Consider the following 25,286-nt stretch of genomic DNA (forward strand, 5'->3'; position numbering starts at 1 on the left):
CATCCATTCATATCTTAGCTCTTAAAGGTCCATTTTTACCCATCCACTTCAACAAACACATCATTCATACTCATTGTGCTCATGTGCTGTGATAGCAAGCACAAGCCTGACCTCTATGAGTTATTATGCTGATATATTGGACATATTACCTGCAGATGAATGAAGGTTTCCCGCTATACATTTGTGACATAACCATGTGACTGGCCTTGCCACAGTGAGTGGGTTTGGGTGGGTTTGTACTGACAGCAGCATGGTGAATGTCCCACACTGATAAGAGCAGTGCATGTTTTTTTACACAGCGTGACAGATGTTTAAACTCAGACCCTAAAAGGACTCAAGCACAAAATTTATGTGGACGGAAATGCTGCTCAGGAAATGCATTTTTGTATGCATTTGACAATTCTCTTGTTTTTAAAATGCACTATGCTAAACTATGCAAAGTGTATCAGACTGAAAGGACTGTCCTCAAACCCACACACATATAGTCATATACACAATATCATCAGGGAGGTGGCTGGTCATCCCAAATTCACTCTGCAGCACGACCTCTACAACATAAACACGTGGACAAAATTGTTGGTACCCCTCGGTTAATGAAAGAAAAACCTACAATGGTCACAGAAATAATTTGAATCTGTGGCTTGTCAACATTCTGGCTTTTTATGATTTGTTTTCAACAAAGGTTTCCTCCTTGGTCATCTCCCATGAAGTCCACTTTGGCTCAAACACCGACTGATGGTGCGATCTGACACTGATGTACCTTGACCTTGGAGTTGACCTTTAATGTCTTTAGAGGTTGTTCTGGGCTCTTTTGTTACCATTCGTATTGTCCATCTCTTCGAATTGTCATCAATTTTCCTCCTCCAGCCACGTCCAGGGAGGTTGGCTACAGTCCTATGGAGCTTAAATTTTTTAATAATGTGTGCAACTGCAGTCACAGGAACATCAAGCTGCTTGGAGATGGTCTTACAACCTTTACCTTTAACATGCTTGTCTATAATTTTCTTTCTAATCTCCTGAGACAATTCTGTCCTTGGCTTCCTCTGGTCCATGTTTAGTGTGGTACACACCATGTCACCAAACAGCACAGTGACTACTTGTAACCCTATAAATAGGCCGATTGACTGATTAAAAGTTTGTAGACACCTGTGATGCTAATGAGAGGACAAACCTTGATTGAACATGTCCCTATGGTCACATTATTTTCAATCTTTTCTAGGAGTACCATTATGTTTGTCCAGGCCTGTTTCATGAGTTTATTTTTTAAAATAATTCTGTTGAACCACAGTTCAAAAGCAACGTCTGATTTTCATTGCTTAATTTTCATAGAATTTTTGTTTCTTATTACTTTTGTCAGATTCAAGTTATTTTTGTGACCGTTGTGGGTTTTTCTTTCATCAACCAAGGGGGACCAACAATTTTGTCAACGTATGTAATGATACTGAATTTGCTTCTGCTGATCTAGATTTAAATTCCACCTGCAGTAGTTTCCTAGAAAACAAGAAAAATTATTTCACTACACCAAAAAGGAATGGCTTAAAAAAATTTAAAAAATTCCAAGACACCTAAAGTATAGGGTGAAACAGTTGGCAGTGTCATACACAGGTTTAAACCAACAAAGAAACCCTCTGTATTACTGCTAGAGCCTGCCTTAGGACCTTAAGAGAGCATGCACAGAACAACATGAGCATGATCATAGAAAGGTGGAAATGTCAGTCCAAAATCTCCCATGGGTGTTCTACACTCTGCAAACCATTCAGTAACCCAGCAAGTCTCTATGGATTGGAATATTGCCATCCTAGAAGAAAGCACTCCCAGCAGGATAGAAATGTTTCACCACTGGATAAAGGTGAACAACTGTATTGAATTGCAATGATCCTTCCCTCTTAGGAGACAAGTGGACTCAAACCATTGCAGCAAAATGCCTTCTACAGCACAACAGAGCTACCAGATCCTCTCACTGTAGAGGTCAAGCATTCAGGTTTTTCCTTTCACTGCTCATCCATCTGTATTTATTTTTTATTTTTTTTACCTGTACAGAGAAAGACACAGTTGCACACATAGCGACAGGTGCAAAGTTTCACACAAGTTGTTCGAAGTTTCTGTTTACAGTGATAAAGTGTGTTTGCACCTTTTGACACATCGTGTTTCCTCTTAGTCCTTGAAGACCTGGAACAAATACACAAATGTCCCACTGAAGGATTAATAAAAGCTGATCTTATCTTAACACTATAAAAACTCTCACTGGCTGCCAGGCAGACATTCACTCTTCAGGCTTTCAGGTAAGAACCCCATCCTCCAGCACCGCTACACACTCCATCATTCATGTACATACTGTCAGTGATTTAGGTGACCATGATGTTAGCCTGCACTGGATTAATATCTAATAAGATTCAAAAAAAAAAAAAAAAAGATTTAACAAAACAACAACAACAGAAAAACAGTAACATTTAGCAGCTTGATGCCTTCATTTTATTAAATTATATATATAGAAATTTATCCATCCATCCATTATCTATACACTGCTCAATCCTCACTAGGGTCAAGGGGGGGCTGGAGCCTATCCCAGCTGACTCAGGGTGAAGGCAGGGGACTATATAAATTTATGTTTTTTGTAAAAACAATAAAATTGCCTATAAAAATGGATCAATCATTTTGTAGTACAAATGAATGTGCTTCATACTGCAGAAAAGTTCCATCATTAGTTGGGATTTATTGTATAATTCTATATAAAACATCTTTTAGAATGTCAAAATACAAGAAAATGTTCAAAAACTTGTCATTTAGTTTAAAAAAACTGCAAGATTCTACTGTTCATTCAGGTCAACTGTAAAATGAGTTTAAACATATAACTTTACACAAAAACCTGTATATTTTACACATCTTTAATAACTTTAAAAACTTTGTCCATCTAAAAATTTATGAATTTACCTTTGAAAACAAGTAAAGTCACCATTATTAAACACTTGTGAATAGAATTACAATTTTTAAAGTTTTTTTTTATTTAAATCCTGTATACATGTTATTTTCTACGTTATCTACATTAGGTGTGTGAATGTTACTAATATTTTTGTTTTTGCAAAATGCTGAACACTTTTGTGTAATAATTTTTTTAAAAAGTTCCCAAAACTTACAGATTTCTTTTTTTCCAGTTTTCCAATTGTATTTTGAAATGTTTACAGTTTTTGTCAGTGTAATATATGTATATATATTTTTTTACAGATCTTCTGCAGCCATGTTGGTTTTCTCTTGGTCCGTTGTGGCTCTGCTGCTGGTGTCGTCTTCCTGGGCCGAGGTAGAAAAATTCAGAAACTACCACATCCCACAGACATGGCCTCAGAGTCGATATGTAGGACCAAGACATTCTGTAGGACAATCAGAAATGTATTCTAATGTTTTCAGGGTACAACTACAGCTAATGTGTGGAGGACAAATTCATCCAGATAAAAAGAGCTGAGAAAATTACAGGTGTTCATGTAAATCAGAGAAAATCAGCCAAATAAATCTTAAAACAAGAAGATCAAAATGACAGATTATGTTACAAACTTTGTTTGTAAATGAAAAGCCATAAACTGACTTCAGAAGATTAAAATCAAGAGAAGTTCAATAGTTCTGTATAACTACAAAGAAACTTCATAAAAACGTGGAAATATCTTCACTATCATTTTGTTGTATCTAAACCACTGTCTATAGTCGGAAGGAAACAGAGCTCCAATGTTCTGTATGAAATAAAAATGATTAATTATTATTAGAAAGTGTTGTTTCATCACTGTTGGCAGCGTAAGGTCAGAGCTCTATTGGTTCATTTCTCATTCATTGCAAAACTGTACATTTTGAAGGTCTTGTGGTGTCCTGAGTTTCTTTGTCACTTTTGGTGGTTTTGGACAATTCCACTGTCATGGGAATGAAAATGAAATTCAGAAATTAGATTATTATGTAAAAAAGGAACATTTGGAAAAGCAGCATTCAAAAATAAAAAGTAAAAATAAATTCAAGTTGAACTGGAAAAAATACCATGAAGAAATATTTCAGATTTCAAAATGAAAAAAATACATTCTAATCGTTAAAGGATTGCTTTATGTAAATTATTACTTCATTCATGTTTAAAATTTTGGGATTCAATGGAAAGATGCTTTACCTTTATAGAATTCCAAAGTCATTTTCCTTGTAAATGTAGATTTCAATAAGCTTCAGCACATCATCACAAACAGCTTCTACAACATTTCCTTTCTCCTCTGTTTCATGGTGCTGTGGCTGAGTGCAGGAAGGTAGGAAAGAAATGAATACTGCTCTTTATCAGGCTTTGATGCTTTGAATAGAAGCTTGCCAGTAATACAGCAGAATGATTGTAAATGTATGATTGTATATTTGATGGATGATTGTATTATTACAGCTAAGTGGAGCTGCAGTTTGTGCATTTGCAAAGACTGTAATTCTGATGTCATTGAGCTCAAGTGATGATGTTCACCGTTGATACAATATTATACACAATGTGCTCTTGCTGTAGGGAAGGAGCTGTCTGTTGGTGAGCTGCTGGAGAGGGCCAACAGAAACCGCGGTAAGTGTGTTATCTGCTGGAGAGCACACAAGTCTGCCTGCACTTTTCACTATCCATTTAAACTAAGCCACCATGTTCATTGAAGCAGCAGCAGTGGGGGTATCTTTTTAAACTCTACCTTCAGCAGAATGTGATGGTGTTCTGACTTTTCCATGTTGATAAAAGGAAAAGCTTTGATTTATTAGCTTCAGATCAGGTGATCATTGTCACCACTGACTGTAAACAAGCTATTTGTAACCTGCTATGTATTTTGAACTCACTAACTTGGTCTTGCAGTTCCTCGCTTGGATGAGCCCACACTGATCGGAGGAGACATTGCCATCAGATCTGAGGCTGACAGAAACGCTGACCCCTGCACCACCAGAGGCTGCTTGTGGCTGAAGAACTATGATGGGAACGTCTACATCCCCTACTACATCCAGAACCACTACAGTAAGCATCAGCTGACTGTTCACTCACTAAGCAGACCAACAGCACACATCACATTCATAGACAAAGCTTGTTCTTAAATCTTTCTTATTTTGTACAATTGCAAAAATAACAATTTGCATTAATACGTTAAATTCACCCTTTGTGTCAAAGAGAAAACTCTTCAAATATAATACACTGTTAGTAATAACATTCTAATGATATACAATATAAATAAAACTTCAGATTCCAAAAACCACTGATTTATCCTGTTGAAAATTTTATTTTATAAATTAAGATTTTATACCCAAAATATATAATGGATATTTGAAATGGATTCCACATTGGACAAAATGCTTCTTACAAGTTAAGGCATTAGTAATATTATAGTACTAGGTGGGTGACAGCTTTGCACACTCTTGGCATTCTCTCAATCAGCTTCATGAGGTTGTTCCTGGAATGGTTTTGAACCAACAGGTGTCTCTTGTCTAGAGTCAATTTGAGGAATTGCCTTCTTAAGTGTTGTGCAGAGGTAGGGTTAGTACACAGTGGACAGCCCTGTTTGACTACTGTTGTAATCTATAGTATGGCCAAAACCACTCAACTCAGTAAAGAGAAACAACAGTCCATCATTACTTTAAGACATGAAGGTCAGTCGATCCAGAAAACTTCAAGAACTTTGACTGTATCCCCAAGTAGTAGCAAAAACCATCAAAGGCCATGATGAAACTGGCTCTCACAAGAAAAGTAAGTACAAGAGTTACCTCTGCTGTAGAGGATAAGTTAGAGTCACTATCCTCAGAAAATTAAAAGCACCTCAGATTAGAGCCCACATAAACTCTTCACAGAGTTTAAACAGCAGACAAATCTCAACATCAGCTGTTCAGAGGAGACTGAATCAGGCCTTCATGGTGGAATTGCTGCAAAGAAGCCACGACTGAGAATGAACAAGAAGAAGAAGAGAATTGTTTGAGCCAAGAAACACAAGGAATGGACATAGACCAGTGGAAATTTGTACTTTGGTCTAATGAGTCCAAATTTGAGATTTTTGGTTCCAACCGCTGTGTCTTTATGAGACCATAGAAGGTGAGTGATGGTTTCTGCATGTGTGGTTCCCACCGTGAAGCCTGGAGGAGGAGGTGTGATGGTGTGGGGAGGCTTTGCTGGTGACACTGTTGGTGATTTATTCAAAATTCAAGGCACATTAACCAGCATGACAGCCACAGCATTCTGCAGCGCCGTGCCATCCCTGGTTTGCGCTTACTGGGACCATCATTTTTTTTCCCAACAAGACAATGACCCCAAACACACCTCCAGGTTGTGTAAGGACTATTTGACCAAGAAGGAAAGTGAAGGAGTGCTGCGTCAGATGACCTGGCCTCCACAATCATCCGACCTGAACCCAGCTGAGATGGTTTGGGATGAGTTGGACTGCAGACTGAAGGAAAAGCAGCCAACAAATGCTCAGCACCTCTGGGAAGTCCTTCAAGACTGTTGGAAAACCATTCCAGGAGAACACCTCATGAAGCTGACTGAGGGAATGCCAAGTGTGTGAAAAGCTGCCATCACAGCAAAAGAATCTAAAATATAAAACTTATTCTGATTCATTCAACACATTTTTGTTTACTACATAATTCCATATGTGTTCAAATCTACAATGTAGAAAATAATTACAATAAATCAAAACCACTGAAAGAGAAGGTGTGTCCAAACTTTTGACGGGTACTGTATATGTATATTTAAAAGCTCAAGGCATTTCAAATAGCAAGTTTCCTTTGGTTTAACTTAGAGCAGTGCTTGGCAACAGAGGGGAAAAATGTGCCCTTTACCAAGAAGAAACCTCCAGTAGAACCAAGGTCAGGGACGTCAAACATCTGCCTCAATAGGTTGAGGTGCGGGTAAAAGAGAGAGAGAACAGGAGAGCAGACAGAAAACAGACTGAGTGTATAAGAGCAATAAACACTGTCAGTGTTTTACTATCAGTTAACATTTGCATTTTATTGCTTCAGTGTTTTTCAGGTTGTGCTAAATTTGTCTACTTGATATACTGTTGGGTAACTTTTCTGACAGCAACACTGCATCTATAAAATCATCTTTTATACAATCACCATGTCTGTAGACCAGCTCACTGACACTATAATTAAGAAACACAGTGGTGTTTAAAAAAGCTCAACCTTCCATATTTCTCTTGGCAGGCTCCCGGGAGCGGGCTATCATCGTTCGTGGACTGGAGTCTTTCTCTACATTTTCCTGCATCCGTTTCAGACCCTATCAGAATGGGGATCATGAATGGCTGAGCATCGAGTCCGATAGTGGGTAAGACTCAGAGTTTTTATGTTTTTAACTAATTTCAGAAAAAATTATGCATTAAAAAAATAACACATTTAATCGCATTTTTAAGTGTAAATGCCGCAGCACACTGAAGGCATTAGGTATACTTTCCACCACTGTAGTGAACACTGTAGCTGCCGGTTACAGCGACACTCATACAGCTTAATAATCATCATCCACTCGCACAAATGCAACCACTTGAAACTTTAACTCGCAAACACTCAAAAAAAGTTGCAAATGCAAACATTTTGGTCGCAGTCTGGAGCTCTGCACAGGATGCTCTGAGTGATGTCAGCGCACAACAAGGTTTGGTGAAGAGTGATGAAAGAAGAGATGCATTGTTGGCTTGTTGGGCAGAGTTGCTTGGATAAGAGCATGGTTGTGTGCAAATTGTATAACAAAGAGTTTCAAGACAAAAAGTTTTACAATTTTGAATATAATCGCTGTTATTGCACTTTGAGTTTGCGCTGATCTGTGAATGTAGTAGACAGATGAAAAATGCAGATATAGATGAAAAATAAACATTTTTGTTGTTTAAGTTCACATTTATGTCTGTTCATTGATTCAATCGGCAACCAAAAATTATTTGAATTGAAAAACTTTGCTTATTGTGTCAAATATTGCTATTTGATAAAAAATGTGAGTAATTAATTGCTTACAAAGCCTCTAATTAATTTGATTTTTATTTTTTTTTAAATCACGTCCCACCACTAGTTTTAAGCCTAAGATGTACACCTTCAACCAGTCTTGTTCCTCAGTGGGATAAAACATCAGTCTAGAGATTGTTAGTTGCGTGTTACAGCTTTGATGCTTCACAGTCCTCCCTGGAGACTACAGACTGCATTATCCAGAGGTGAACCACACATATTTTAGGCAACAGTAATAATGGAACAGACAGAAAACATAGAATCGTCTTTAGAATAACAGATTTGACAGAATGCAGCATCTCATCCAATACATTTGTGTTTCATTGTTGTTTTGGAGGGATTGTAAAGCAAACCTTCCTATTTACAATTGCACAAGTTGACAGCCTATGAGATCTGTAAATGTTGTTATATGTTGCTGCGTTCACAGCTGCTACTCCTATGTGGGTCGTCAATATACTGGTGGTCAGACGGTGTCTCTGGACCGTCAGGGATGTGTGTACCACAGCACCGTCCAGCACGAGCTGCTCCACGCCCTCGGCTTCAACCATGAACAAACCCGCTCCGACAGGGACAGCTACATCAAGGTTTACTGGGAGAACATCATTGATAGTGAGACATTTTCACTAATGAATAACTGACCTCTTTACTATTTTGTTTTAAAAGTGTTACATTGCTGCCTGGATGACTGTTACATTAAGCAAAAGTCCAGCCTTTTGGAGAGAAGGGAGCTCTCCAGTCACTGGCTCAGGCCACTGTCTGTATGTAGAGACGTATGGACCCTCGGTGACAGAACCCAAAGGTTTGCTGAAGAGCAGTTTTAGGCTCAGTCTAGTGGCTCCAGCTGTCACTGTGGGGGCAGTGACAGACTCATTCTAACACCTGGATAAATCAAAAACAAGCGAAGAGGTGTAGTGTGATTAGAGCTGAGGTGGCGCATGCAAATGTCTCAGGATCATGGACTGTCCTTTGACAGCATCTGTCACGCAAAGCAGCCACACCCTTAATTATGTGTACCTTTAAGGTTCCATACAATTTAAATGGTGAATTATATGTAAATTAACCCCCATACAGTTGTCAGGAGCAGGAAACCAGCCAGAGAGACCAGAGCTGTTTATTGTCGCAGGCTGTAAACATGTTTATCGATGCTGTAAAGTTAGACATTTTAACATGGAGGTTTACGGGGAGTGACTTGCTTTTGGAACCAGCCTCAAAGGACCAATTGAGGAACTGCAGTTTTTGTACTTCTTCATTTTTCAGTCCCAAAGATTGACACTTGGTTTAGACAGAAAGTCAGATAAAAGACAGGAAGTGAGGTTGGAACTGATGGGCAAAGAGCAAGCAGCAGGCTGGGCTGACCTCCCAACGCATCTTTTTATTGGCCCAAACTGAAAGGAGTAGCAGTGGCATTAGCTCCACACTGCTAACAGCGGGGTGAAATGTCACAGTTTAACTGATTTTTGAGAGGTGAGGGTGTCACATGGGCAGAATGAGAATTTTAAGAAGTCTTGAATAGTCCCACTGTGTTGATGTGTGGCTCAATAGATGGCGTAATAAAGTGACGTTTATTAACTTCAAAAGAGACTTCAATAAAAAATTTGACAGTCTGTACAACTCTGTGATTTCAAATGCAGATTTTCTCTCATCTCTGCAGACATGAAGTACAACTTCGACAAGATTGCCACTCTGAACCAGGGAACTCCTTATGACTACAACTCTGTCATGCAATATGAGAAGTAAGGTCTTTTACTTTATTTGACACATTTTTCATTTATCTCTCACTTTCCTTGTCACTACATGTAAGGACTTGCCATCAGTGTCTAATTACTGTATGAATTTCTAGCGTTTTTTTTTTTCAGGTTTCTGACTAGTTTCACATGAACACTGTATGCTTCAACAGTACATGAGCCACTATTGCCACAGCTACTTGCCCGACTAGAGGCTCAGCACAGTCAGAACCTACTGGTTAAGTTCAGAAAATATCCTACATACAGTCCTCTACCAGAGTGTTTAGCACTAACAGGTCAACCAGTGTGAATCTGCTTTTGAATATAATTACATCACACATCAGGGTTAATTTCTTTGCTACCCAAGCTAATCTTGCACTGTGGTATGTGTGATTCTCCAGGTACGCCTTCAGCAAGAACGGCTATGCCACCATGCTGCCCATTCCTAACAGCAATGTAGCCTTTGGCCAGGCCACACAAATGAGCCAGAACGACATTGATAGGTTGAACAGACTCTACGGGTGCTGTAAGTATGCTGTAGTCGTACAAGAAATGTTACAGAACATGCTCTACTGACTGCAAAGTAAGTTCACTTCAGACGCCACTAACTGTGTCTGAGAAAATCTTCAGCAGGTCTGTACATTTCTATATTGTTCTTGAAGAGATCCCTTCCTCTTGCACTTCCAGAGTTAGTGTCAGGGTTTGAAATCCACAGTTCTCATTCTGTGCAGAAATATATTGCAATGTTCAGGCAAAGACAGCATGAAGCGATAGCAGACTGAGTTTGACTAATCAAGCAGGAACGCTCTGCAGCTCAGCTAGAAACACCCAAGAGGAACACCAGTATCAGCGGTTGCTGGCTGGCTCAACAAAACACTGCTGTTTGTTTCTTTTCTCAAAGGCGTGAGATAATTTCTGAACCACTGACTGAAGCCTCTATGACATCACTCTTGTGTTTCCTGAAGAGCATTTTTGTCAGAGCCTGGCTCCTGGTTGCTACAAGAATGTGGAAAGAAGTGGAGCCTGAGACCTTAATTATACCTGACATTAAGCCTTAAACAGTGTAAACACATAAGTTATAAATTCAGCAACAGTACAGTTATTGTTGTTGAAAAATGGAAAAATTAGCTACAGAGACAAAAAATATTTGTTGTACCAGACTGTAGACATGTTTATTTCTGCTGTAAAGTGAGCTTTGTTTTAGGAGAGACCTAAAACCTTTCCTTTAATGTGAAAATCAACGTCACTGGAATATTCAGTGAGCATTGATCAGCCTCATCCTTCTAAAGAGGTCTTCTTGCTGACATGTGTTTCCTCTGCAGAAAATGCGCCTGTGACCGCTGATCTGACACTGTAATGACTTCACAGCATGTCCAGGAAGGAGATGTGGATTTCGTGCAGGTGGCAGTTTAAGTTGCAGACCTCTTTAAAGCATTAAAATCTGATTGCTGTCTGACTATTCAATAAAATGGCAAACAATACAGCTGCTTTCAAATATCATCTCATTTGATTTTTAACATCAAAATGAATTAACACTAAAGCTGATTTCTTTATATTATTACAGTTCAGCTTGTTTATTTTATCATGGAAAGAACTGGGAACAGTTATTCCACACAGGCTTGAATAGAGTGGGCAGTGTGAGTGATTTATTCCAGGTGCCCTGGGCCTAAACTCAGAACTCCTGACCTTCCACTGGACACAAACGGCATCATATCAAACACGAGCTACACAGAACATTAGTGATAGTAACGGTAAAGGTAGGATCTGGTTCCATTAGGTCCAATACTATTAAAGGTTTTAGGGGAACAAGCAAAATGGAGGCAGGAGACAGCAGAACAGGGCATGCTTTTAGGAGAATGGCATGTGGAACTCTAAGTATTCTGTCATTAACTAGTGTTGTAGTCTGTTGCTTCAAATAACCTTAATGTTTGAGCAATCAGCTAACTTAGAGGAAAACAGTGACACCACTCAATCCACACAACATAGCAGTCGACACCCTCACCTGATGAAAACCAGCTGAAGAGAGAAAGAGAGAATTGTTTGCGAGATTTTTTGTGGAAATCATTTGGTTAGTTCTGACTCTTTAAAATTGGATGACCTTAGCAACACAACCTCTTGGTACATCTTCATAGTCACTGGGCTAAACAATCCACAGGTTTGAACGGCCCTACATTAGTCAGCCATGGTCTGAAGTCTTTAGTCTGACTGCTGCCTTGACTCTTATCACAGGCTTTAGCCATCAACAGCAACCTTCAGAAAAATAAAGGGGCCAACTGGAACCAAAAAAACGTTCTGTTTTTTGTTGTTTTTTTCGCCGTGATGCCCTTGTAGGTCCACAAAGAACCTATTAGCAAAAACAGTTCCTTTGAAGTTCCAAAGAACTTCAGAAAAATTAGTTTTTTTTAAGGAACAATTTTCAGGACAGTTCTTTGTGCATCCAGCTGGTTCAGTAAAAAAAAAAAAAAAACAACAACAACAACAAAAAAACCTCTTTTAAATGCGTCTTCAGTACTTTTTTTTCTAAATAAATGGTTCTTTGGGCATTTTAACTCAAATTATTCTGTGCAGGTTGTAAAGTGGGCAAAATTGTTGGTCATTTAACAATATTTCTTTTGACTTCATTCACTCACATGACAAATGAGGTTTTTAAAATGTCAACTTCAGTGAACCACAAAGTAACATGAAGTCAGTCACTGTGAGGGGGCGCATACAAGCCTAAAAGCTTGAATGAACCTGTGGATCTAAACTAAAAATCATAAAACACTGAATGCATTTTACAGCTAGAGACACACTGACTTGAAGAATGTTTATACATATACTAAAGACGTAAGAATTTGCAGCATTTCTGTGTCTTTCATGATAACACTTTCAGTGCTGTGGGTTCTTGGTCAGACAAAACAACATCTAAAAAGATGCCAGCTTAGGATCTGGGAAACTGGACATTTCTCTTTGTTTTCATTATTGATCAATTGAGAAAATAATCTGCAGACTAATTGTTAGTTAGATGAAGCCCTAATTTCATACTAGTACCTGCAACTAAATAACGCCAATAAAAATGAAGAAGTAGACGAAGAAGAGCTTCTTCCCTCATGCTGTCAGCCCTCTGAACTCTGACCTACTGTCAAAATCCAAATCATAGCATCTTGTCTGTCAGCTGTAGCACACTGGATCATATAACTGTGGAACAGTCAGTTTCACTGCACATATACTGTATGAGCATGGGACAGATAAAAACTCTTGAATCTTGAAGATACATCCCCTACATAAAGACATTCTTCAACTGGTGATGACGCTTTGAAGAACCAGAGAAAGCAAATAAAAGACAATAATCTTACCTACCTACCTAATAACAAAAAAAAAAACAGGAGAAAAGGTTGAAAAGAAAAAGGCCTCTCCCTCCTACTCTGCTCTCTACCTACAAGTTTTACAAAGAGTCACTACAAGACTCTGGAACAAACACGCTACTGCTGCATCCTCCTGCAGTGCAGTTGCGACGGCCTGCTGGCTTTCTCTGAGGTGGCGAGGCTGGAAGTGAGGAGGACGAGTGCAGCTGGCGGGCTGTTTAAATAGTGGGTTGGCCCACCCTCTGACCAATTGTGTGGCTGGAATCCGGCGCAGCAGCAGGTGAGCCAGCCAATCCAGGGTCACCACCTGCTCCCAATACCACGCACACACACTGAGGAGAGAAGAAAGCAGCAAAAACACAAAACACCACAGATGACCCGCACAGGGTCATAACACCTTCTGAAGAACTATTGTTTTTCTGAGAGTACAGCTGGTCCTCTGATGTTGCTTGTTGAATACTATCAACAGAAACATGAGCAAAAAGTACCAGTAGTTTGACGCCCACAGCCTTGGCATGCACTTTAAACTCATGGTGGGTGTGATTTTTAAAAAATCGAATTAATTAGAAGCTTTGTAATTAATTAATCGTGATTGAAATATTTGACACAATAAGCAAAGTTTTTCCAATTAAAATAAATTTTGGTTGCCGACTGAATCAATGAACAGACATATACGTGAACTCAAACAACAAAAATGTTTACTTGTCATCTATATTTATCTGCATTTGTCATCAGTCTACGAAAAACTGTTCTTGAACTAACTTTTGGAAGAGTCCTCCCTCATCTTCAGTGCCAGGCTTTAGTGCATATCTTCACACATCCACTGACTGTTTTCAAATGTCATTTCAACTGGACTTGTAAATAGTTTCATTTTCATTGCCATAATGAGGTCAGCATCAAAACGTTTCACTACCAACTTTGCCCGTTAAAAAATGTAAAATAGCAGCTCTTAGTTCACAAGAGCAGATGACTTAAAAACACTAATCATAAACGTTTTGCCACATGTAGATCTAATTTGTATTTCAACATAAAACATGACTGGTAGACAAAATAGTTTTCTACATATTAGCTGATATGTACCCTTTGATACTATAAAAGCCCAACCAGGGACAGGAGTTGAAAATGAGCTTAATGCTATACACTCTATGTGCAATACATCAGATGTTTTCTATGTTAAATGCACGGTCCCCGATCAAATAAATCAATACATAAAATGCCAAACAACTGCATCATCTGAGTTTCTGGATGATCATTAGGTGTCACATTACAATTACTAGAATTTAAACATCTCCTTTTCAGTTGTACATTCTTTATTTGATAAATCAGAAGTTCATATTTTGTTTTAATCTTCAGATTTAAGCTTAAGTCAATAAGTCATGATGAACAGGAGCTGACACTGAAGAGCAATAAGGCATTTTGCTTTCTATGGTGTGTGTTTTATCACATTCAGGAGTCGATTTGTTCACCTCAACACACATGATTTTTGTGCTTCATTTAATATATATACATAAAAATATATATAGATTTGTTGATGGCTGATTCCTGTAAGTCAGAGCAGTCTTTTTTTTTTTCCCCCAGCAATAATTTCAGTCTAATCAGATCTGTTAATCTCGATCAATTTTCAAGGGCTTTCAGTCTGTCTTCCACTTTATCAGCAGTCAGATTTTGCTGGCAGGCCCTCAAAGCAGCTATCAGGTTCTCTGTCGTGGCATCAGCTCTTTTACTCTTCCTCCACTCCTTCAGCAGCTCCAGTGTCGTCTCTTCCAGGTCTGTGGGATGCTTCTTGGAGACAGACTCAAGCTTGACATCGGTGAGGCCTAGTTTGCGGCCCAGTTTACGCCAATTCCTTCCCAGATTTTCTGCAATCACCTCCGCGGCAGCGTCCAGTTTGTCTGAGGGAGGAGAAGAACACACTGTGAGTTTAGAGAAAAGGATTTTCCGGCCACAAATGGTATCTGTTAGCTGTTGTTTCCTGACACCTCTATGTAATCCATATGGCCCAAATCTTGAAAGCACAAAATGCCCTGTTGTTCTTTAGAGCAGCTCTACTCTTACATACAGTCGTCCTCAAATGTATTCATACCCTCCCATTAAAGAAGGAAACTGACAAAAGTAATAATACATACAAATTTAAGGGAAATCACAACATCGCTTTTGAATTGTGGTTTAACAGAAGTATTTAAAACAACAACAACAACAACAACAACAACAAAAACAAGCAAACAAGCATGATGGGACCCGTAAACTAATATTTTGTTGAACAACCCTTTGAGCCAATCACTGCAATCAAGTGTTTTCTGTAACTCTCAATCAGACTTCTGCACCTGTTGACAGGTGTTTGGATTTTGGCCCACTGCTCCTCAACAAACTGCTCTCATTTTGTTTGTTTTTTTAAAAATATTCTTCTCAACCACAATTCAAAAGCAATGTCTTATTACACTAAATTATAATTTAGCAAATGTCTGTTTATTATCACTTTTTCAGTTTTTAGTTATTTGAGTGACTATTGTGAATTTTTCCTTTTCTTTAATGGAAGGGGATGAATACATCTGAGGACGACTGTATGCATAGTTAGGTTTTGTCTTATTATGATAAAGTCCACATGCACATCAGTGAGTGATCAGATACTTTGATGCTCAAATGATGTGAAGACTTTTCTTCTGACATCAGTTTGTTGCTTGCTCAAGCTCTTCCTTTCAGTTCAGCACAAACTGCTCATGTAACTAAAACCGTTCAAATGCCACTCACCTCCACCATAGTTACCGTTTCACGACTGTTTCTGAGGAGTGCATGGTCTTCTGGTATAAGTTTAACCAAGAGGTAACATACTACATGTTGGAGCTGACAATTGTGTTTGCAGTAAATAGTGATCCTCATAACCAATACTTCATTCTGTACCGTACACATCTGTCATCATGACAACATGTTAGCGTTCATCAAAGCACTCAGCTTTCTGGCTTATTTGTCAGACGGTCTAAAAACGGCTACCAACTGTTGTTTTTTTAATTTTTACATTTTATTTTAGATGTTTAGGAAGACAGACAGTGAATATTTTACTTTCTCAGACTACATCCATGCCAGTTTTTCTGCCTGTTGTGTGTTCAGTTGAAACAGTTCTGGTGCAGTTACTCTGAATGCACTCGTCAGTAAACTGCACCTTGTTGGGACATGGAGAAATACCGACCACATTACTAATGGTGCAATCACTACTAATGGGCGGTGCCACTGTGTACATGCCATTACATGTTCAGACAGTCTGGTTGTCCAGTGTTGCTCAACACCTAATAGTCATCACAGACTGAGTCTGGACTGCAGTCACGTCCACAATGAATTCTAAATTTTACACCAATAATAGTGAACAGACGCACTGATTCCATCTCTGACAGGTGTGAAACCTGTCAGAGTAACATGTCGGCACAAAGTCACTTCAGTGATGGATGCACAGTTCAAGTCACATTATTAAAGTGACATTCCAGCCATTTTACTCATCAAAGTCAGTTAACTGGCCACAAAGGGCACAACTCCTCCTGTAAAACTGTAAAACAGTTGCATTGTGTGTCTTGGAGGAGCTTTGTTAAGTCTGAGAAAATACTGATGACAACGCCATCAGGGTTATGTCAGTACCGGCCTGGAGACACAGTATAATAACAGAAAACCTACTTCACAAACCGGGGTCATGCAGTTATAAACCACCCATCCATTATCTATACACCGCTTAATCCTCACTAGGGTCGAGGGGGGCTGGAGTCTATCCCAGCTGACTTAGGGTGAAGGCAGGGGACACCCTGGACAGGTCACCAGTCTATCACAGGGCTACACTTAGAGACAGACAAAGGCGCACACTCACATTCACACCTATGGACAATTTAGAATCAACATGCTTTTGCTTCTTTTTTTCCCCGCTTTTTTTGTTTGCCCGGGGAGAGAACATGCAGGGTCTAAGAGACACATTACCTCTCTGAGTAATAAAACCTGCCAGCAGGTTCTAAAGGCCTGTATTCTTAAATAAAATGATCAAGAAGACACCACTTATAAGCGCTGAAAACAGAAAGAATTGTGGGAGTTTCAACTTTCCAGCAGTCCTTGAATGCATCATGTGTAATGTGTGGTTCCGTCAGAAGAAATGAGCTTAAAATGTTTAATAGAAATCACTATTCTGCTAAAATTCACGAGACCAGATCCTATACAAAACAAAAACAAAACAGTTCTGTGAATGAAATAAACAAATGCCGGATCAATCAAGTAAGCTCAGCCTGATTCAGAACAAGAACCAGAACCTGACCCGGAGGAGCCAGCTGTTGAATCATTCAGCATGGTGAAACATCTGTCTGCGTTTTCCATCATGTTTTAAAAGCAACAAACAATCCCAGACATTTCTCTTTTGCTGTGATCAGTCCTCTGGCCCTGACAGCCCGGTTTCGGTCTACGGTACCTCTCTCCGCAGGCTCCGGCTGGTTCTCGGTGGGTTCAGACGGACTTTCAAAGTCGTTGAGTTTGCCTATGAGGTCTTGTCGCTTGATGAGTGCGAGCAGCTGGGACAGATGTTGCGTGTTGTCGGCTGACAGCTTGCCTCTCTGCATCAGGATCTGGAACAGCTTCAGGCCGGTGTTCACCTTCTCCAGCTCTCGTTTCCCGATATCCCGCTCCAGGAACTTGAGATTGTGGAGCTCATCGGGTGAGAGTCGGTTGGAAATGTCCAGCAGAACCGCGTTAAACTGTAAAGAGCTCATGTCGGGCCGGAATGGTCCGTCTGAACCAGGAAACAGTCCACTTTTACTTTCACTTCCTCGTCCTCAGCAGTCCTCCTGCTGCCGGTAAATCGTCCTCAGCCCCAAGCAGCTGGTTCTGGACAGACGCCCCCCGCTGGCCACACGCAGGAAACATTCAGGGAACGTTCCCGGCTACTGTTTTCCGGGTACGCCTCTAACTTCTGGTTACAATAAAAACTTTTAAAATGTATTTATTTATTTATTTATGTATTTTTATTTCATGTACTGTTTACATCGTATAGAGTTTTTTCTCTTAGTTTCAAATAAATAAATAAATAAATAAATAAATAAATAAATAAATACAGTGTAATGAGTGAAGGTTTGGGACTTTCCCCGCAGGAAAGTTCTGAGAAAATTCTTGTAACATTTTCAGCAGGAAGGTTGTACTTCAATTCCCAGATGTTTGAAAGTTCTTTAAAGACATTCTAGGAATGTTCTTCAAACAATTGCCAGATGTTGCATTGAGAATGTCCTTCCTTTGTTATCATGTAACATTGAGGGAATGTTTTATGGAGGAAAGCTCTAGAAGATTTTTCCTCAAAAACGTCCCCAAAACCTCCTCAGAATATTGCAGCAAAGTGTTCTGCCAGTGTTACTATGTTATAATATAGCAATGTTTTCTTAAAACCCGTTCTGTCATCTTGAAAACATTTCTGACTGTTGGTTTGAGAACGTTCTTTCTTTGTTTTATTGTAACATAATCTGACATTCTCTGAATAGACTACAAAAAGGTTCTGGTGCAGTTTACTTTAAACCGTGTAGGGACAGAATTTGAAATGAAAAACATTATTAAAACATTATTTGCATATTAGATTAGAATGTTGTCTTTAAAACATTATTAGAACTTGTAGGTGATGTTTGCCATTGTTGTAGGAACATTCCGTATATGCGGGGTTCGAGGTTTCAAAGGAAGATGCCCCTCTAATGGGGTAAGAAGCCTCCCATGGACATCAGTGGTTTTCACAACTGAAGCCTTATTTAGAGTTCTAAGTTGTCGTCTGTTATGATTTATTTTATCCACTAAATGTGTTTGCTTAAGTATACTTCTTGTCTACATATTATATTGGATTTCAAGCTATACATATTTTTAAAGAAAGTAAACATTGTTCTTGAATGGGGCAACTTACTTGGATGACCCTGTTCTGTGTCATGACATGACAGTGAATCAGTGGACAATGTAGTCACAGTAGGATTCACCATAGACTGTAAAAAAGATGGACGGAGCGACCGTGACGTCACCCGTTGGTTCCTGCACTGAGAAAATGAAGCCGGCATAGGGAGTGATTTCGGACACAGCCCGGTTTTGCTACTTCCTGGTTGACATCTTGGATTTTTGGAGCCAGTGACGCAAAAATCGTCAGAGGGGGGCGGAACCATAGGAGCAGCGATTGGTCAGACGGATTGAGAGGCAGGCCCTCTCTGCCCGCCCACATTTACCGCCTTCTGCTCGCTTCGTCTGTGTCGTCCCTGCCAACTGTCAATCAAGCCAGCCACGCCCCTTGCCCCGCAAAATTTTGACGATTTAAAAAAAATTCAGTATTGATTTATTTTCAGATTGGCCACCTGATTTCTGGATTTGACTATGAAAACTAATAAGAAAAAAATCCTGAGCTGTAGGAATGCAGTATTTCTTGATCTGTGATCACTTCTTTTCCAAATCATGTCTATGGGAGCCAGGGCTTTTTAGAGCCAGCAACTAGCAGACATAGTGACATTGCAGGTTTTTGACACTTCCAGGTTGGCTTCATTTTTCAGGGCTGGTTGCTACGTCCATCTTTTATACAGTCTATGCCTGTCACTAGGTCTGTACTGACCCCCAACCCACTGCTCTCATCTTCCCACTACAGTGTCAATACAATAGCAACAAGAGCAACAAAGCTTATAAAACTAGATTCTGACACAAATTGTTTGTAAGACAAAGTCTCAACATAAGATAATGAAAGCCTTGAAGATTCTCCTTAGCTGACACTTTACTACTTTAGATGTAGAAATTCCCTGAAAGAAATAATGCAATTAATCAAAGTACCAAAACACACATCTCCACTCAGGCAATTCACCTCTGCTTTATTTGCAGTTAGTTAAAACAACAAAAAAAGGCAAAATATCAGAGACAGACTAGTTGGTTATACATGCAGATGCACTCAGGCATGTTGTGGAATGTGCTCTGACATACATTAGGACAGGTATTAGCATGTTACAACGTGTAGCATTTAACTGATGTTGTAAATGCCACATGACACAAGATGGCAGGGGAAGGTCATCTCATGAGGACACCAAGGAAGGGTCTTCACATGTGACAGCAAGGTAAAGGATATTTAGAGGCTCTAACCAGGCTCTAAAGCCCTCTGGCAACACATAATCTATCACTGAATATCAACACTAGCCTAGTTACACACAGTACTACCAGGAAAATGATTTGGTAAAAAATAAAATGTGCAGTTTTTGTCATCGCCCAGAAAGAAGTAACATCTCTAGCGATAAAATGTCTGTAAGCTGTATTAGAAGATGTTTTCCCAGGCATCCTTCCAGACACAGCAACAAATGTCCATCTTGGTGGTTCCTAGATTATTAAATGATGATTTTAAATGGATACAATAAGATGAAGCTCATTACTGTCTTTGTGAAAGTCTTTAGTTGGCAGATCACTGGTCCCCTGTGGGCTGATAACACCCTGTCAACACGTTAGATACACTTAGAAATGCATTGTCATGTAAATAAAAGACAAATGTACAACAGATATATTTTGACCTCAAGCTCATGATTCATTGACGATAAAAAAAAACAAAAAACTAAATCATACATTCTATAAGTCTGAGCTGAGGGCTTAAATTTTAGGTGACTGTATATATTTACAGCAAGAGGTGGATTACACACTGTAGACTTGACCTTTGTCTATATCACAATACTACACTTCCATTCTTCAATATGTCATCCAGTCACTCCCACATATGTTTTTGCAGTTTGATAAATACAAAAGAAAATATCATTCAGTCTTTGTGCTTGAATAGCTAAAGAGCCGCAGCTTCGGTTGAATGCCAGACGATTTATTATGTTAGTATATAAGGCAAGATAATAATGTTGAAACAGTGTTGCTCTGCCAGGTTTGACTGATAAATCCCTTTGTATGAAGACCACTGAAAGGTAAACTACAATGAGTCGATGATAGTTCAGAAGATGATCAGTTCATGGTTTGAATCCCTGGAGCAGCTGAAGAATATAAGGCAGAGAGAGTCGATAACGCTGTCACCTCCATCACCAACTGTCACTCAAGTGCCACTGAGAAAGACCCTGGCATTTTAGAGACATCACAAAATTTCTCCTTTCGCAAAAAAACTAAATGTGAAGTCCCTCTAAATTAGAATCTCATATCGATAAGCAAGATTCCCCAGTCCCACCAGTACCAGGACGTAGTCTTTAGATGTCACGTGAGGACAATGGCACGAACTGTTTACACCTAACACTGCATGTGACTTTAACCACAAGTGCATTCAGTTCCAATTTCAATACACAACTTTAAATCTGTCGGCAAACCTGTGTGGTAAATATTTAAACACACATTTGAAATGGACAATTACATTTTATTTACAGGTGCTAACTCTATGCTAACTACCTAGCTTGCATTACCAAATACCACTATGATCTGCTTTCTGGGGAGAAGACTTTACTCAGAAACCCCTAAATCTGAGCATCTGAGGAGCTGTGGCCGGATGTTTTGGTTCAATCAGTTCTGGGCTCTGTGAAGCTGCAAAGGCCAACATTTCCCATTGGTGCTTGCAGGAATGACAGGAATTTGAACTGAAGACAAGGTGACATCAATATACTGCACTTGGACAGTTTGCTGATGATGCAAAAGACACGACAGCTTCTCTTCCTGTAAATAGAGAGCTATGCAGGTATTCAAACCTACACGAACAGAGGCAGGAGCGAAAAGAAGACAATGATATGACAGTTGCATATAATTATACATTCACCAGACAGAACAACATTAGCATTCATTTGGAGTCATGGAGACTAAAGCACTTTAAAAGCTGCACTGACCATTTGTTTTAACATTAACACTAGATCATGACTATGTGTAATGTAACAGGCGCTGCTCATAATGACAAACTGCAGTTCATCTCATCTTCACAGAGACTTTTGGTGACTTGCTGCACGTTGTTTTACAGCAGCAGTAAGCCATTTTCTCTGGAGAAAAAAAAAGAAAGTGACTGCACTCTAACTGCCCAGCCCCACACTACTAAGCCCTTTTCTGACATGGGATACGTAACATTGCTGCTTTGTCAATCTGTTATCAATAGGTCATTTTTACCTTAATGCTTATCACAGTCTCATTCAGACATCCCCACCACAGTGATGATAGAGCCACGGTACATGTAATATTTGACATCAAGTAATGCCTTATACTTAAACATTAATAAACAAAAGACAAAAGCAAGTTTATCAAACTGTCCACATAACTAACAGCCTACTTTATTAACGATTTCCTCAACACTAAATAATTCCGTCCATGTGTGATGATTATCTATTGCTTTACTGACATTAAAACAGAAATGCCCCGACAGCTGTGACGGAGCTCAGGACCCAACATGAGGATGGCCGCTATCTAATAAATGATGTAAACTGCATGTTAGTGGGACAACTCTACTGTCTGATGTTAGGAGAAGTTCAAAGTGCGACTTGTTCTTGGATCCTGATCGATCCTGCCTCCATGTTGGGGATAATTAATAATTGAAAGTAATTAATAAAGTTACTGATGTTGTTCAACATGTGTAAATGTGTGAAACTCTTTCTCTTTTTGAAGACATTCATATGGATCCTGCTGCTGTCTGATGCTGCAGGTATTTCATAAACTCAGAAGAAAGACTCCTACGAACAGCTGGAAGCAACAACACTTCAGCTCCTGTTTATGTTTAGTGAAAACCTAGATTACAATCATTACTGGTGAGTATCAATAATCTGACCTGATCTGTCTTATGGAGATGAAGATAGAAACTGTATCAGCTGTATGCATAATATCTGAAATGTCCATTTTCTGGACATTTGTTTGTAATAGATATAAAATTCTAAAGCAAAGTGAATGAGAAAGGGGTTTTGTGATTTTTGTACTACACTATATCTTTTGTGCTCTGTGTGATATTTGTTGACCAGTAATGGTGCTAAAAGGTGAAAAAAGCCTTCCTCAAATCACTTCACACAACTTGAAGTGCACTGCTTGAGCTTTGCCTATTTGTTAATGCGACCGCATACAGTTTAGACTTGTGCTGTGTTTAAAGTAATGTGCAAATGTTAATAAATCTGACCGAATAAGATTCACATCACAACTTTTATGGAAAAGCTACCAAGGTTTTCATTCAGACACGAAGTCCCCACGTTCAGATGCCGTCAGATTATCGGAGAAGAGTGCACGTCTGTAAGGAGCTCAGATGAGGGTAAGTACCTTGTTAAGAGTTAATAAAAGATGAAAGAGGCAGAGAACAGTAAATACTGGACTGAAATGCTCCAAATGGGCGCTAATGTTGTGCTGGATGTGTCAATAGCTGTTTGCAAGTCATGAATTAATGTGTCAAAAAGATTCTGCCCATACCCAATACCAGAGTTTAGCAAGGACACACGATATGTATTTACAGCATCTCATCAAAGTGAGATGGAGCATGACATCTTTGTGTTTACACTTTAAATCTTGCCAATTGTACTTTTAAGAATTCCAGTTCATTAGTGTGAAAAATAATGTGACTTGTGCTTCCAGGAATTGTATCACTGAACCCTGTCAGGCTGTTTGATCGTACTACAAATGTAACAAACGTAATAAAAAGCAATATGGTGCTCATACAAGAGAGTAGTATAAATCAACAGGTTTTCCAAAACCTGCTGTTCATCCCAACAACAAAAGCACATGTGCTTGACCATGTTGCATATACAAAAAGCACATCATTAAATTCCTGCATTTGTACATAATTGTGCAAAAAATTTAAAAAAAGGCCTGTTTAGCTTTACACACTAATGCTAGGAGAGAAGATCTCTTTTTCTGTTGGATCTTACAATAAGATACCAGAAGGAAGCTCTTCTCAGCAGGACCATTTGGACGGACTGACAGAGGCTGTCTTCATTGGGAAATCATGTCCTCTGGGAGAGGCTTTAAAATCTACCGCAGGTGGAGTTTATCACTGCTTCTTCGATGTCCTGAAAGTTGATTTCCTCCATCAAGCTAATGGCTTGTTCCATTCAAATAAATACGGTTGTGAGTTCATAAATCTGTGACAAAGTACTGTCTGTGTACTACTTGCTGGAGTTTGAGTTAATGGCTGAAGATGTAAAATGTGAGTAAAATGTAACATCTTAAATTGGGATTCTAATTCTAATGTGAGCACATCAAAAGTTTAAGTCCTGCAAATGTTCCCAAACAATGTAATTGCAGCAAAAGCTCTGCTGACGATTCAAAACTGACCTTATATTAATGGATAACTGTTCTAACCTTTACCAGTCAGCCCCTGTATTTACAGTTTGTTGTGTTTGCTCATTGCTGTTTGTGCTTGTTTTTCCAGACCCCAGCAGCTAGCAGTTTAACAGCAGTTAGCATGTGAAACAGGTCGTGAGCGGGGCTGTGGCGGGCTCTCATTGGCTGAGGAAGGGGAAGTGCAGTTGTCCTGGCCATCTTTGTCCCGAGCTGCAAGCCTTTTTCCCTGCTCCTCTTTCATAAAGAGCTCCACCATAAGGATCTTCTCTTTGTGAATCTGGAGGCTGATGTCTTTAGGGATGTCCGGGATGAGCCAGTCCACAAAGTCACTCATAAGCATCACCACGTTCTGCAGGACAGAGCAAGAGACCAGAGCACCTTAGAAACCAATCTCTCAATAATGGACAGAACCTTTTGCTGAGCAGGAGCCAGCACAGCCACACGACTGTGTGTTTTGTTCTTCTTTGACTTCATTGTTACATTGATGATTAAAATGTCGATGTACTGCTAAAACATGGTGTAACAGCAGCAGAAGTACAGAAGAGCCCTGAAGATAACAGAGTTATTTATGTCACTTAGAGTCTTTCTTCAGTTTGCTGACATAAGCCATGACAAGCTACCAGTTACACCAGATCAACTACGGCTGTGGTTTGAAAAGCCCTCAATGAAATGAACTGAGAAAAACAACTTACATTTGTTGCTTACAATTCAGAAAATTAATATGTAAGAGGAGGAGCATTATATTTCCAAGTAGTCTCACTTTAAGAACATTAGGAGCACAAATAATGTTACCAAAGCTGCTTTTTAACATAAAAATAATTTGCAATTATAAATTGATACCATGAAGCGAAACTAAATGAATATTGTCATATATATGTTTCTATTACCAGCAAAAGCAGCAGACTTGACAACATTAGCTACTTTTATCAGGAAGGTCATCTGTTGGCTCCTAAATACATAAATTATGATTCAATAATAAATAAATACATACATACAATAAATACAAACCTCAAAATGTGATGTCTACATTAAATCTGGAATTGTAAGAAAT

General features: G+C 39.2%; 3 protein-coding genes and 1 long non-coding RNA gene across 4 annotated transcripts in view; 2 read left to right on the forward strand and 2 right to left on the reverse strand.

Annotated features, from left to right (window-relative positions):
• Positions 1-1,886: 1,886 nt before the first annotated feature.
• Positions 1,887-16,742, forward strand: LOC103357550 (uncharacterized). The gene is made up of 3 exons (XR_520207.1): positions 1,887-1,897; positions 12,020-12,027; positions 16,046-16,742. It is a non-coding gene; the product is annotated as an uncharacterized LOC103357550 (long non-coding RNA).
• On the forward strand, positions 3,233-11,149 carry LOC103357549 (high choriolytic enzyme 1-like). The gene is made up of 9 exons (XM_008282153.1): positions 3,233-3,295; positions 4,265-4,268; positions 4,508-4,558; positions 4,835-4,990; positions 7,162-7,282; positions 8,372-8,553; positions 9,596-9,677; positions 10,070-10,194; positions 10,991-11,149. Coding segments are annotated over exons 1-9 (783 nt in total). The 5' UTR covers positions 3,233-3,235; the 3' UTR covers positions 10,993-11,149.
• fadd (Fas (tnfrsf6)-associated via death domain) lies at positions 14,305-17,840 on the reverse strand. Its single transcript, XM_008282152.1, has 2 exons — positions 17,445-17,840; positions 14,305-14,904 (listed from the first exon to the last, which is right to left on the reverse strand). Exons 1-2 carry the CDS (start codon positions 17,740-17,742, stop codon positions 14,627-14,629), a joined length of 576 nt encoding a protein of 191 aa, XP_008280374.1. The 5' UTR covers positions 17,743-17,840; the 3' UTR covers positions 14,305-14,626.
• Positions 17,841-19,820: 1,980 nt separating this feature from the next.
• Positions 19,821-25,286, reverse strand: part of ano1a (anoctamin 1, calcium activated chloride channel a) — a 73,033-nt gene continuing 67,567 nt past the window's right edge. Inside the window, exon 26 of the mRNA XM_008282154.1 lies at positions 19,821-24,584. Coding sequence (XP_008280376.1) covers positions 24,342-24,584 — 243 coding nt within the window. The 3' untranslated portion in view covers positions 19,821-24,341. The remainder of the gene's footprint in view (positions 24,585-25,286) is intronic.

The sequence above is a fragment of the Stegastes partitus genome, unplaced genomic scaffold (genome assembly GCF_000690725.1).
Source record: "Stegastes partitus isolate 25-593 unplaced genomic scaffold, Stegastes_partitus-1.0.2 Scaffold260, whole genome shotgun sequence".
NCBI classification, from domain to species: domain Eukaryota; kingdom Metazoa; phylum Chordata; class Actinopteri; family Pomacentridae; genus Stegastes; species Stegastes partitus.

Excerpts from the sequence above, each read along its gene's own strand:
- LOC103357549 (XM_008282153.1), top strand. The coding sequence starts at position 3,236 with ATGTTGGTTTTCTCTTGGTCCGTTGTGGCTCTGCTGCTGGTGTCGTCT. Across the intron at positions 8,554-9,595 it reads CTGGGAGAACATCATTGATA|ACATGAAGTACAACTTCGAC; the intron begins GTGAGACATTTT and ends TCATCTCTGCAG. Across the intron at positions 9,678-10,069 it reads TCTGTCATGCAATATGAGAA|GTACGCCTTCAGCAAGAACG; the intron begins GTAAGGTCTTTT and ends GTGATTCTCCAG.
- fadd (XM_008282152.1), bottom strand. The coding sequence starts at position 17,742 with ATGAGCTCTTTACAGTTTAACGCGGTTCTGCTGGACATTTCCAACCGA. Across the intron at positions 14,905-17,444 it reads GCCGGAGCCTGCGGAGAGAG|ACAAACTGGACGCTGCCGCG; the intron begins GTACCGTAGACC and ends CTCCTCCCTCAG.